General features: G+C 44.3%; 1 protein-coding gene across 1 annotated transcript in view; it reads left to right on the top strand.

Moving 5' to 3' along the window:
• TESPA1 (thymocyte expressed, positive selection associated 1) overlaps positions 1 to 13,778 on the top strand; it is a 30,718-nt gene extending 16,940 nt beyond the window's left edge. Inside the window, 6 exon segments of the mRNA XM_075552919.1 lie at positions 570 to 668; positions 2,528 to 2,736; positions 5,911 to 6,668; positions 8,439 to 8,532; positions 13,577 to 13,738; positions 13,741 to 13,778. Coding sequence (XP_075409034.1) covers positions 570 to 668; positions 2,528 to 2,736; positions 5,911 to 6,668; positions 8,439 to 8,532; positions 13,577 to 13,738; positions 13,741 to 13,778 — 1,360 coding nt within the window.
• Positions 13,779 to 14,681: the final 903 nt, after the last annotated feature.

A 14,681-nucleotide genomic window follows, 5' to 3' on the forward strand; every position in this document is an offset into this window, starting at 1 on the left:
TTCATATATTCCAAGTTCCAATCATTAGTGAATTGTTACTGCTCTTTCTTCTCATTTTGAGTCGTGCGCCATCAGCAAATGAAGGTCCTGAAGGCTTTGCTCCCACAGGCTTTTCTCCATCTGCATCTTTATGGTCGGCTTCACGTTTTGAAGGCAGCTCTTCTTCAATCACACATTGAGTGTCTTCTGACTTGAAGGCATTATCTTCTGGCAATGTTCTGCTTCTATTCTGTAGGCTTTCACTAGCTGACAATGTGTTGACGCTATGCCTAAGGTGTTGAATGGCTAATTCCTCCAAAGTGAACAACCAATTCCTTCTGTGTCACCTGTGCTTAGTCTGAAAGTGCTGCTGAAACCTATTCGCTTTGGGTAACCCTGTTGGTGTTTGAAATACCAGTGACATTGCGTCTAGTATCACCGCAACCCACAAGCCACCACAGTATAGCAAAGTGATAGACAAGTGGTGGAGGCATTTGTTAGGGGATAAATATGCTCAATAGAGGATGTCTTGAAGCCAAAGTGCTGACCAGTTATAAGATGTACATGATTATGAGCTCTGATCCCTGCAGGAGTTTCCTGGAGACAGGCCGGCCCTGCCAGCTACTCGATCTTGGCTGCAGTTTAGCCTCCAGCAGCATGACTAGTGGAACCAATAAGACCAGTTCAAGGTAGGTCCTTAGGGTAGCAGGGGTGGGAGGGTAAGGTACAGAGGAGAATGAACACTAGGGTGATTGCCTATTTTTCCTGGGATATCCTATTCAAACTTTTCATTCAGTCACATTCACAGGAAGTGTAACCACATTTGCTTTAAAAATAGTGGGAATACAGAGAAATCTCCTGCTCAAAATAGACACTATCAAACATGGGCCCCTCTGTCAAGTGCACCTGGTAGTCCAGAAGGTGACGTGTGGGTAGCATAGCAGTTCCTCCACTTACAGTTAGTGTTGACTAACAAAGCACGTTGAGTGATTTGTTGATGGTGTGAAGCAATGAAATACGCAGGTCTTCATGCACTTTGGGAAACGCTAATGACAGCCAGGTGATGACTGCATGGGACTTGAGAAGAAAGAAGAAGGAGACAAAGAGCCAGAACTAGGAGTGCAACCCTCTGATAAGTGGGCAACATGTACATACGAAGAATTCGAAAATAAGATGGAAAAGAATAAACGCCCCTACGGTATAATGAAAAGTGGCCAGCCAGGATTTACAAATGTGAACTTGAGACTGAATTCCGAATGTTATTAGTCATATCACTGTGTTTAGTCGTTTATCCTTACTGAGTCTTAGCCCTGATACTACCCACAATCAATTAAAGCAGCAGGTCTCAACCTGTGGGTCATGACCCCTTTAGGGGTTGAACAATCCTTTCCCAGGGGTTGCCTGATTCATAACATTAGCAAAATTACAGTTTTGAAGTAGCAATGAAAATAATTTAATAGTTTGGGGGGCCGCCACCACATGAGGAACTGTATTAAAGGGTCACGCATTAGGAAGGTTGAGAACCACTGGATTTAACCCAGTGCGAGACGATCTCTGGAGTGAGACTTAAGTACCTGTACTTTTTCAAGTCCACTCCTTGAAGTGATTTTAATGTGAAACCATCACTGAGAACCACTGATGCCGTCCAATGCCCAGAATTCACAGATAAGGCAACACAGGACCCTGGAGGTAACATCAGCACTTCGGTGGCAAGTAGAAGAGGAGAGCCAGACATCCTGACCGTCCAGCTTTTACTGAAATAGGATAGTCCCTCTTTGGATAGAAAAGCCAAAGACCATTTCCAAAGAGAGGAAGATTATTCAAAACCCTCCACTAAGCCGCAGCTCCTCCCGCTGCCCTCATCTGTCACGCATGGCCGTTGAACCGTGGCTTAGAGACCAGCTCCAGATGTGGCACAGGGTAGTGCCACCGCAAGAGAGCATGCTTCCTCTTGTGCAGCCCAGGATTCTGTCCTGAAAAGTGTGCTCCAGGGGGGCCCCAACATCAGGCGGTCAGCAAACCGCTATTGATTGATTATTACCTCCGGTGGAGAGTGCATTGAATTCTATGTCCCATATGCATTCACCGACAGGTTGTTACACACCCCGACCGCAGAAAGTCCACTGGCAAGTTTCAGAGTACGTGCCCACAGCTGAGTGTACCTTAAAAGCATGAGTACCTGCCCAGAGAGTGCCCACTGTGTGCAAATGAGAACTGACTGGTTGATTAACAGCAAGCACAAAATTTCTTTGCATTTATACTGGGTTTTTGTTTTGTTTTTAAAACCCCCTCTCATATGTAATTTCTCTGTAATAAATTGTTCAAAACTATGTACTGGAATCTCCTTCCATCTCTATAGCCCAGTTTGGAGTTAAATCTTCATATTTTATAGAGAGAATTTATGTTCTGAGAAGTTAAAGATTTCCTCCAGGAAAAGTAGAGAGAAAGGGCCAGCAAGGAATTTACATCTCAGCATTTTTATTTGATATTCTTGATGATCCAGTGTCTCAAAGTTGTTCCCTACTTACAAACGTCCCTCTCTTTTCAGCATTTCAGAGATTTTAGACAAGGTGCAAGAAGATGCTGAAGATGTTCTCTTCAGCCTGGGCTTTGGTCAAGAGGTCCACAAAGACACTTCTCGGATCCCTGCTCGGTTTTTCACCACCCCCTCCAAGGCCAAGGGCATTGATTTCCAGCTCTTTCTGAAGGCCCAGGTGCAGAGGATTGAAATGGAGGACCCATGCCTAATGCTGGCAAGTGAGTACTCTCCAGGCAGCTCTACTTCTCTCCCAGCTTCAAGACTTTCACCGAAGCCAAGTTCATGCCAACTCGTAGGGATCACGTGTGTTGGAGCTGAACTGTGCTCCTTAGGGCTGTCAGGGGATGTTTTTTCAGAAGTAGATCATCAGCCTCTTCTTCTGAGTGCCTCTGGTGGACTAGACTTGCCAACTTTCCACTTAGCTCTACCATCCGGGGACTCCAGCAGGGCTCAGTGTCTCCAAATCTTACTTTCTCTTGTTTGCTACACTCAACCAATTGTCTTTTGGGTCTACTTACTTGTATTTTATCTTCAGGAAAGATGGATAACTTTGGGTTTGGCTTCATTCTAGAAACTTCAGATCACTATCGTTACCCGTAGGCCTTCTCTCCTTTAGCTGTATCAAGTCAGCACAATCTCTAAATTTTGTGTAGTTTTTTTAATGCTTTGTTTTATTTCTCAGTTGGCACCACAGAGTGTTCTCCCTTTATTGTTATGACGTTAAAATCACTTCTACATGGGACAGAGCTTCTCAAGGTTGCATTTATAAAGTCATCCAAGAAGTTTCTATTCCTAGGCTTTACTTCCAGAGAGCGGGGAATCTCAGGAATGTTCACTTAAACAAACACTCAGAGGATTCTTTCATGGAATCTTCATATTGCACCTAGACAAACAATGATGGAAGTTTTCCCGATTTCATACTAAACAAAGATGGGGGACCCTCTACCCTTCTACCAAAAAAGAAGATCCTACCTAATACCATGTATTCGAGTATGTTTTAAATTATATTGTACTCCACCCTCGACATGAGGGCTATTTTGTGATCGTGTTGTTTCAGACTCTTTGCTTTAGATTCACCTTCAAGGCTTAGTAAAACTAGATCCTGAGTTCAATCTACTGAATCAAGGACCAAGTGGGAGTCTTTTTACACTCATTTCTGATTATTTTTATGCACATTAAAATTTGATAATGATTTATTGGCTTTAGGTTATGTGCCAGGTATATGATTATATATTAGATTCTAGTATAATTGGAGGTAGATCACAGAAGCATGTTTCTTGTTTGGGGTGAGCTTATAATTATATGTACCTGTGGTTCCTTGCAAGGATTCCTGGTGACATAGAGGTTAAAGTGCTCAGCTGCTAACCATAACGGTGGTGAGAAGTCACCAACCACACTGTGAAGACTGCTTCTGCAAAAGCTTGAAACCCCTGTGAAGTGTGTGGGGTTCAAACAATTTAACAACAATTCTCATCCCTAGTGATAATTTTAAGTACATTCTTTAAATGATAAACTGAACGGTAGTTTATTATTTCAATATGCTATCAGAACACCACTGTTGCATAGATGAATATTTAAAAAGAGGAAGGAATGTAAATTTGTGACCTCCACATTAGAGAGAACCCTGATTACAAGTGCCATTGTAATAACTGGTTGCCTGAACTCAACAAAATATTAGGTAGCTGTTCTTCTGAAATGGTGAGAACCAGCTAAATTCCACTGCTGCCTAGGAGGCAGTCTAGCCTGTCCTCTGGAGTCACTGTGAATCAGACCAACAGCAATGAGTTTGGGTTTTGTTTATGGTTTACAGAGCCTTGGTGGCATAGTGGTTCCTTGTTGATCTGAGATCCGCAAAGTCAGCAGCTTGAAACTACCAGCCTCAGAAGAAAGACAAGGAATCCTATTCCTCTTAAGGGTTACAGCCTTGGAAACTCCCAGGGGGCAGTTCTACAGTCCTACCCTGTCCTATAGGATCACTATTAGTCAGCATCAACTCAATAGCAATGAGAAATGTTTCTTAAGCATGTATATACATATGAATCACCAAGGCATATTGTTAGAATGATTGACGTGCAGACTGAGAGTCAGTGTTTATAACACACTCCCAGATGATAGCATTTGAAGAAACAAAAGTCACATAGAACTGATATTAATTCCCAACTTAATACGTACAAGACAACATACGTACAAGAGTGCTTAATGCAAGTGATTGATGGATTGTTATAAGATTTGTAAGACCCCCTCCAATAAAATGATTAATGATACATTTTAAAAGTTGCCATAGACTTGATTCTAATTCATGACAACCCTGTGTGTGTCAGAGTAAAAATATGCACCATCGGGTTCTTGATGACTGTTTTTTGGAAATAAACCAGTAGGCTTTTCTTCTGAAGTGCCTCTGAGTGAACTTGAGCGACCAGTATTTTTGTTAAACAGTCAAGGACACTATCCAGTGGCTCCAGAACAGGTATAATCCATCTAACTCCCTCTACCCAGCCCATTGCCTAGCCATGGCTGTCTCCAAAAAGCTGTTGCTATTAAGAAGTCTTTGATAGCTTTAAGTACAATTAAGCTTCAAAACGTTTACAGGAAAATTCTATCATCTTTAAATTCCATTTTCCCAAGATCTTTTTGAAGGCTTCTCAGTCTTGTCATGGTCCAGGAAATTGATCTTGGTTTTTCCCTTTGTATATTTGTCATCTAAACCAAATATTACTCAGAATATACACCGTGATGGAAGCAATGCTTTGTTAAATTCAGACCTAAAGATAATCCATTTTAATAGCTTTGATATATTTAGTATTTTGTTGGCTAAAATGTGGCCCTATAAATGTATTGAGAATTTTGTATTTCTGTGACATAATCTTACTATAACTCATGGTTGTATTTGAAAGTGACTTTCCATTAGAAAGCGTGTCAAAAAAAAACTCACTTGCTATTAGTGTATTGTTTAGTAATATATTCATCTCTAAAATAAACATTTGTCTTAGTTTTCTGGTACTCCTATAACTAAAATAGAGGTGTGTGCCTCTAACAAGAGAGAATCATTTCTTATGCCATATAGAATTAATCTTGTTACTACAGTAAAAGAGCTACTAGGGAATCAGAGCCTTGTCAGACACACTGCTTCTTAGATTAAAATTGGAAATGCTGAGGAATGGGTTCATTGGGATCAGGAGACAGACATGGATCCTGATTCTTAGGATGGTCCAGACTTCTAAAAGCTGTCCTCGGGGACTCTGGGTAGCGTCTCTCTAGATGGGAAATGCATTCAGAAGGAGATGAACAACTTCTCTCTAAGTTATGAGCCTAGGAAGATTAGTGAAGGGAGAATTTTAAGAGATTCTTTACTGATGGTCCCCAGACTAATCACCTTCAACCCTTGTCCCCAGGCAGGTTTAAGCAGGTGCAAACACTGGCTGCTACTGCTGATGCCTTCTTCTGCCTCTACTCTTATGTCTCCAAGACTCCTGTTCAAAAATTCACACCCTCCCACATGATTTGGAATAGCAATCCAACTGATGTACCATTTATTAAGATCATGAGCCCAGAGCCTGAACCCCAATCGCCCAGAGATCGTCTCCGGAAAGCCATCTCTAAGATGTGCCTGTACACATGCCCCCGAGATCACCTATCACCACCTCGTAACGCCCCCAAAAGGAGCAGTTTGGACCAAGTAGTGTGGGAAGTGATGGACAAAGTGAGAGGAGAGAAGCTGGGGCTCCAGGAAGACCCTGAGCTTGGGCCTGGCCCACTGGCAGAGCCTGCGCCCTCCATCAGGGATAGGAAGTTGCCTGCAGCACTCACAGCATCAAAAACACTGGACTCTAGTCTGGAAACATCCTGTTCCACACATTCTCTGCCAGCCTCTCAGCCTGGGAACAGAGACCTTGCACAGGCAAGGAGAGAGCTGTGGAGCCTACAGACCACCAGTAAGGACGCACATTCAGCCTTAGAGGACAATTTCTGGAAAAGGAAGAACAGAGCGAGAAAGAGCCTGTTTCAAAAGAATGCCATGGTCAAAGATGTCAGGAAGGTCAAGTCATTGGACTTGGCCATCATCCAGCAGAAATGGAGGCACAGCCTGGACACACCAGACCTTCACCGATCTCTACCCCAGCAACTGCAGGACTCTTTCAATCTGGAAGAGGTGAGTGAGTGGGAGGTGAGGAAGAGATGGAGAGAAAGATCTTCTAGATCGAAGGTGAGAACATTGGAGAAAAGGGAACATAGGCTCCCTGTCCTTACCCGACATACTACTCCTTGGTTTAAATGCAGAAATATTTTGGAGGAGTCCTGCTGGTGTAGTGGTTACACATTGGGCTGCTAACCACAAGACTGGAAGTTTGAAACTACCAGTCAGTCCACAGGAGAAAGATGAGACGTTCTACTCCCTGAAAGCGTTACAGCCTTGGAAACTAACAGGGGCCGTTCTACCCTGTCCCATAGGGTCGTTGTGAGTCGGAATTAACTCATGGCAGTGATTTTGAGTGAGAGTTTGGGTTAATTGATATTGGGGGGGGGGGTGAAAAGACATGGACCCTGATTCATAAGACAGCCCAGACTTCCAAAGCTACCTTTCCAATTCTTCATCCAATCTGTTCTAAATTGAAAGTTTGCCCCACGCCTAGCTGTCTGTCTCATTTGTGGGATTTGCACAAGAGTATTTAATGAAGGTCAGTTTTACAGGAGAGTGAAATAAAATAGGTCCTTTCCAATCTTATTGTATGTATACATAAAGATATGGAAGCAGAAGTTCAGATCCAGAATTCTTTTTTTTAATCATTTTATTGGGGGCTTGTACAATTCTTATCACAATCCATCTATCCATCCACTGTGTCAAGCCCGTTTGTACATTTGTTGCCATCTTCATTCTCAAAACATTTTCTATCTACTTGAGCCCTCGGTATCAGCTCCTCATTCATCCCGCTCCCTCCCCGTCTTCCCCTCATGAACCCTTGATAATTTATAAATTATTATTATTCTTTCATGTCTTACACTGTCCGATGTCTCCCTCCACCCACTTTTCTGTTGTCCATCCCCCAGGGAGAGAGTTATATGTAGATCATTGTGATCGGTTCCCCCTTTCTACCTCATCTTCCCCTTACCCTCCTGGTATCTCTACTCTCATTATTGGTCCTGAGGGTGTTATCTGTCCTAGACTCCCTGTGTTTCCAGCTCTGATCTGTACCAGTGTACAGGCTCTCGTCTAGCTGAGATCCAGAATGCATAAGACCTCTCTGTGCATGGCAATGCGAGCAGAGCCACTTCCAGGCCCCAGCCTACTCCCTTTGCTTACCTGACCCAGACCCACACATGTGGATGCAGAGCCTGCATATCTAAACTCCACAGCCCCACTACCATCACCACCATTGCACCAACACACTCCAAATGCCAACAGCTGCTCATTGGCCATCTCACAGGTCTAGGGTGTGAGTGCATACACTATTGGAGAAGTCTATCTTTAGAAGAAGAGACATCAGGTACAATCAGCTCAGGTCTCTGAAATCAGCTTGAGGCCCTGCGGGCAGCACATTTTGATACTTTCTGCAACCAGAACATGACCTAGAAGAGGGAATATGGGACTAAGGGGGATGGGTATGGGGGGCACAGTACCAAGCTCCATCAACTCTTCGCCCCATAGGGGCTCTAAAACTCAGGGTTCCTCTCACCCAGGTGCAAGGATGCCATTAAATGCTGGAGTCCCTTGTAAAAACTCTCAAACCCGTGTGATAAAATTTTCATAGGTGCCTTCTCCCACCTGCTATTTCCTTGACTACTCAGGTCCCCACCACTTCAGAAGAGTCCACATCTTTCAAGTACCCCTAGCCCCCTTCCCCCATAGCTGTCTGTCATCCTGCGCCTGTCCTTGCTTTTCCTCACACTGACTCGCATATCACCACTGGTAATTTGGTTACAGGTGCAAAGCAGCAATGAGGAGGAGGAGAGCTCCTGGCCCAACAAATGGAGATACCCCCACCTCTACCAACTATCTGCCGGCAAAGACGCAAGAAGTAAGTGGGAGTCTGTCTAGGGTAACCAGTAAACTAAACCAGCCCGTGTCAAGTCAGTCCAACTCCTGCCTAACTCGCCTATATCCAAGAACTGTGGACTTGAAGCTTTTTTCTCTGAATGGTTTCAAACCTTGAGCCTTTGGATTAGCACCCGAACTCATTAAACATCTGCACCATCCAGAGAGCTCCTCTCTAAGGTAATGGCCCTCAACCCTGGCAGCATAATGCCTCACCTAGTGTGTTGTTGTTGCTTTTTAAGCTCTTAATGAAGGATACCATAACCAGTCTGATTTACTTGATCTTATCTTGGTTGGAAAATCGTGGTTGATTTCTTTTTTTTGTCTCCTCAAGTAATTGGATAAATGCTTCTCTAAATCCGTGTTTTTCAGACTTTAACATCCAATAGAATCATCTGATGATCGGGCCCAAACCATTCAGTAGGTCTGGGAAGTGCCTGAGAGTTTGCATTTTAACAAGTGATGTTCATATTGCTGATGCAGGAATCACAGTTCAAGAATAGTCACTTTGTATAACAGTCTCAGGCATCCTCAAACTACGGCCCGTGGGCCACATGCGGCCCGCTGAGGACATTTATCCGGCCTGCCAGGTGTTTTTGCCCCATTTGTTTTTTACTTCAAAATAAGATATGTGCGGTATGCATAGGAATTTGTTCGTCTTTTTTTTAACTATAGTCCGGCCCTCAAAGGATCCAAGGGACCCTGAACTGGCCCCCTTTTTAAAAGTTTGAGGACCCCTGGTCTAGGGAACCTTTAACACTCCAGGTGTGGCATTAGCAGTCTCTGAGATTTTGTGAGAAAAGTAGAATCTTAGCCCCTAACCAAAACCTACTGACCCAGAATTTTACCAAGATCTTTAGGTGAATTACATGCACGCTGACGTTTGAGAAGCATTATTGTAAAAGTTCTGTGGCAGATGAGAGCTGATCGATTTAGCATCTACAGCCCCGCATTAGTGTTTATCTAGGTAAGAGCCAGTTCACATCATAAAACTAAAGGGAGACTCTGATGCACGTATGGCTCCATCCATCCGACTCTGAGTTCCTTTCTGTAGGTGGGGCTTGAGAAACACAGCTTTCTCTCCCCCTCCTCACAGCAGGTTTGATGAGGGAGGGGGTGTGACTGTCGGTCAATCACACACAGTGGTTGTGAAGCAGATCGAAGAGGGAACGTAACTAACAGGCTTTCATCTGAGAATACTAAAGGCTCCTGGAAGGTAAACTCCCGTTCTAAAGCTAATCTCAAACTCAGGTGAGCTTACACGATTTTAAAATGGAACTTCACTGCGAGGCCAGCCCATTGAAATAGAACATGTGGAGGATTTCTTACCACGGACTGGATTTACTCTAAAATGCGAAACTTTGCTCAAGCTTTATTTGCACAGCAGATGTCAGCCTTGCACAAGAGAATGCCAAGATGCCACTGCGGGCTCTACCTAATTAGATTCTCCTGGGTGGCTCATGTGATACCCTGGACTGCAGTTCTCACACACTTGACCCATCCTTGGTTAAATGTCAGTATCCAGAAATGTTAGAATCAAATTGCCAGGGAGCAAGTCTTGGGAGAAGTTAGGCATTTCAAGTGAGTAATTAGGTGCTATTTTGGGCCAGAAGGAAAGGATCTCATTACAGCCAGAAAGATTGTGGTTTGAAATAAAAGGTAATTATGAATCTTACCTCTTCCCCCCAAATGGCTTATGAGAATCAATAAAATTCAATAACTTTAGAAACTAAGTGTATTTAGCCTTCAAATTAATGAAAAATGGATTTCCTTCTATGATCACTTAAAAGACTGACATGTATCTTTTTCATTGACAGTGCCTTTTGTTAGGGTGAGGCTACCCAATCCTTCCAATGTTCAATGCATTTGTTTAATCATGTCTTTACAAAGCTCTGACTCTCTCTCTCTCTCTCTCTCTCTCTCTCTCTCTCTCTCTCTCTCTCTCTCTCTCTCTCTCTTTCTCTCTCTCCTCTAGCATTCTTTCGGGAATCACTAGAAAGAGGGGCAGCTCTGAAAGCAAATCAGTGCTGTCAAGATTAAAGCCTCTGTGGGGAATGTGGAAGACAGAGACACTCACCACAATCAAAGGCAGAATTAAGGGAAGACGTACCTCTACTGAGAAACAACTCCACCTCTACTTGCTCCTGTTTGTAATTGTCTCCTAGAGATTAATGACCTCCCAGACTAACAGGCTACCAAATGCCAGGTGTTGATCGGTACCAGAGCTGAAGGAGTGTGAATGTGGGCAGGAAGTGAAGCAGCACTGAGAAAGGCCTGCGCACACCTGTCTAGAACCTGTGTCGCACAAAGGCACCCAGCTGAACAGGTGAATAGGAGTTGGAAGCCAGCCCTACTCACCTTGACGTCAAAAAACGCACGAGTGATGGTCTTTCTGTGCCGTTTTCCCCTTTCCTGTCCATTGCCTTGCCTGAGTCCTGCTGCCAACTCCAGAAACTCTTGGCTCTCAGTCATTCTGTGCCGCCCTCCCTGTGACGGATTGTTCAGTGCATCACTGCTCAAGCCCCGGTGGCATCAGAGAGCCCTGCATTGGATTGCTAACGTCAAGTCACCAAGCACTCCTCGGGAGAAAAGGCGCTGCTCTCTACACTCTCACAAAGCTTTAGCTGCCTCTCAAAACCCCAAAGGGGGCGGTTCTACCCTGATCTATAGTCTCTGCGAGTTGGAATCGCCTCAATGGCAATGAGACGCTCTAGTGAGTGAATCACCCTCTCGTCCTCCCCTGGCGATCATCAAAAAATATCTCTGTATCATGAACCTTTTCTTGACTGTCAATGATCATGGTCTCATACAATCTTTATCTTTTTTGTAACTGACTGATTTCCCTCAGTACCATGTGCTCTGGGTGCATCCGTGTGGGGGTATTTTGTAGATTCCTCACGATTCTTTAGCATTCCTTTGTAGGTACGTTTCATAGCTCATTTATCCATTCTTCTGTCTTGAGCACCTGGGTTTTCTCCATCTTTGGGCTGTTGTGAATCATGCTGTGGTGAACATGGGTATTCATGTATCTGTCTGTGTCCCGGCGCTTATTTCTCAAGGAGTTTTTCCTAGTCTAGGCATGACTAAATCATATGATATTCCCATTTCCGGCTATTTAAGGAGGTTCCATATTTTTCCATTTTATCAACCCACCAGCAGTCTCAGTGAATTCCGACCTCTCCCCACACAGCTGAGCAGTAAGTGCTTTCTGTGGGATTTTGCTGCTATTGCCAGGGAGCAATCTCCCTGCTGTTTGGATTTGCATCTCTCTGATGCCTCATGATCTCAAGGTCTTCTGGTGTCTGTTGGCCACCTGTGTGTCTTTTGTGAAGGATTGTCTTTTTATAGTTAGTACAAAGGCACCTTTTTGTTGAAAGAGGCTCTGGCCCTAAGCCATCAAATTTTCGCCCCTCCCACTCTCTCGTTCAGACTTTGCCAGGGAAGAGATCTTAATCTATCTCCAACTTTCTTGAGGTGGGGAAATAACTCAGGCTACTTCCCACCACACCCAGGAATTTCTAATTCACCCCTCCTTCTATTGGTGCCATGCTTGGAAATGTTCGACCATTTGGCCTTTACCAAATTTATCAATGACAGAGTCAAGGAGAAGGTCTTCCTTTTCGGTGGTGGTGGTTTCTTTTTACCAAATCTGAGGCAGCAAAGCCCACCACATGTTCTGCTTGTGAGATGAGCGTATCAGGAGGTGAGAGCTCTCATTTACTAGCCAACTCTGCCTGTTACCCTTGGGAGAGACGGAGAGGATGGAGAGCCGGCTGCAGAGTGTGGCGAGATGTCGATCTATCAAACCAACACTTGGGAGCATTAATCAAAGATAGACTAAAGAAACTATCCATAAAATAGTAACCATATTAATTGGAAAAAGTAAATGGTAAATAGAAGCCATGTGAAATTGTTTCAAAATCAGTGTAAACTTCAGGAGCTTATGGATTTTCTTTTATGATTACTTAAATGAATGAGATGTAGTCAGTAGAAAAACGAATACAAAAGATGCCATTGGACTTGTAGCTAAGTGTGAGGAGCCCTAGTGGTGAAAGCGCTCCATTGATGTGGGAGGCACACGTGGCTCTCTGCTTCCATGAGCATTTACAGCCTTGGAAGCTTGGGGCAGTTCTGTCTGGTCCCATATTGTCACTCACAATCTACTTGAAGGCAGTGGCTTTGGGTTGGCTTTAGTCATCCATAGCTTTGACAAGAGTGTTTTATTTACATAACAGGGCTTTAAAATATTGATGGGGGAAAAGGTTAGGAAATAATAAAAAGAAAAGTAGATAACTGGGTCAGGGGACTCCAGGAAATGCCTTTTCTAAAATGGAGAAGATTTACGCACACATGATTTGCTGAAAGAAGCAGTCGTGAGGGAGAGGTGGTGATTCAAGCCGTGAGGGATAATGATGGTGTGAGAATGGGGATGAACTAAGATCTAAAACACTTTCAGAGAGGCTCTCTGAGGACCAGAAGTACCAACCTTTGTCTGAGATGAACAGGAAGGATCAGTATGAACATATCTGTCGCCAGCGGAGAAAGAACGTCAGGGAAATTTCTGCAGATAGATTCCTCTCTTTTAGCTGTGGTCTCCGATCTAAAGAAGTACGGGGTAGGAACTCGGGAACAGCAACGATTTTGAGATTGCCAATATTTTCCAGGACACGAGAAGCCTTTATGAATAGAAATATATTGTCAGAACTGCAGGTGCCTCATGTTGGTGTCGGTGCTCACAATTCAGACCAGGAACGGCGGGTTGTTGGTGATTTTCTTCAGAAGTCACAGCTACCCAAGGGGGAGAGCACAAGGGGTTAACTCTTCCATTCCCTGGAAAGGCGTTCCACGTCACAGTGACACTTCAAGTCACATGATGCTTTGATGCTGCTACCTAGATAATAATTGTAAATATTACTTACAGGAGTTAGAAACACTTCCTCAGGTGAGGTGTGCAAGCTCCCATCAACCCCCAGGACATGGACTTGTCTGCAAACTTCAGGCATGTTTCTTTTCAATTCTCCCTGTAGGCCTTCTTCACCGTCACAGCAGTGTTTACGCTGATGGCTCTGGTTCCACAGAAGAACCTAACTCCCACCACTTCTCAGAGGAGGCTGCACTGCCCCCAGCATCTAGCACCTGCTCCCTGGCCCTCCAGACGCCTGGCTTCAGTAGGAGAACGTGGTACAGTGGAAGAAGGTTGGATGGCGAGATTTGGAATCCGTGTCCTGATGCTCACCCAGACTGCAGGCGCAGAGAAAGACCTTAGCAACGGCACTTCGGTTTCTCTACTTTGCCAGTATTTGAACACAGGAGATGTCTAGTGGTCAATTGGCCAAAGACTTCATTTTTGAACACAGGAGATGTCTAGTGGTCAATTGGCCAAAGACTTCATTTTTCCCGGGCCCTGGCATTGCCTAGGGCAGTGGGAGATTAAAAGATGACCAAGTGTGGGGACCTAGAGACAAATGGTTTCTTCTAGAACACCCTCCAAGGGCTCAAGCTTCGTGAGGAAGACGGAAGTCCAACTTTCGGCTCTGGAACCTTAGTGCTTCGCTTACAGTGGGAGCCCTTCGGAGCCTGACTCCTCCTCCCTACGTAATCAGTTGTCATGGAGAAGATTCCATCTCATGGTAACCCACCTGTGTTAGAGTCGAACAGACTTCCATCGGGGACTCAATGGCTGTTTTCTTCAGAAGTTGATCACAGGCCTATCTTCGAAGGTATCTGGGCGTAGACTGGAACCCTCAACCTTAGGGTAGCAACCAAATGCATGGACCCCTTTTGCTCCAATGACATTTCATGAAATGGTCCAGAACACCAAAACCCCAGAATCCTGGTTTTTTCTTCTTGAGGCCTAATCTGAGGAGACTCCCTTAGAGACACCTTCTTCCCCTAAATCCAGCTTCTCCCACTACCTCAAACTGTGGATCTTCATAAGAAATGGAGAGGGGTGGTCTTCCGGATCCCTTTTCTTGACTATTACCAAAATAAAAAATAAAATGTGCAGGATTTTCTGCTGGCAGAAAACAATGCAAATAAAAATAATTGTTAGATGTCATGGTTTTAAGGGAATTAAGAGGCATGTGTTGGTGGTGGGCAGCGGGGTTCTGTTAGGTTCCTGGAGCGGGTTGT

This window comes from Tenrec ecaudatus, chromosome 6 (assembly GCF_050624435.1).
Source record: "Tenrec ecaudatus isolate mTenEca1 chromosome 6, mTenEca1.hap1, whole genome shotgun sequence".
Taxonomy (NCBI): Eukaryota; Metazoa; Chordata; class Mammalia; order Afrosoricida; family Tenrecidae; genus Tenrec; species Tenrec ecaudatus.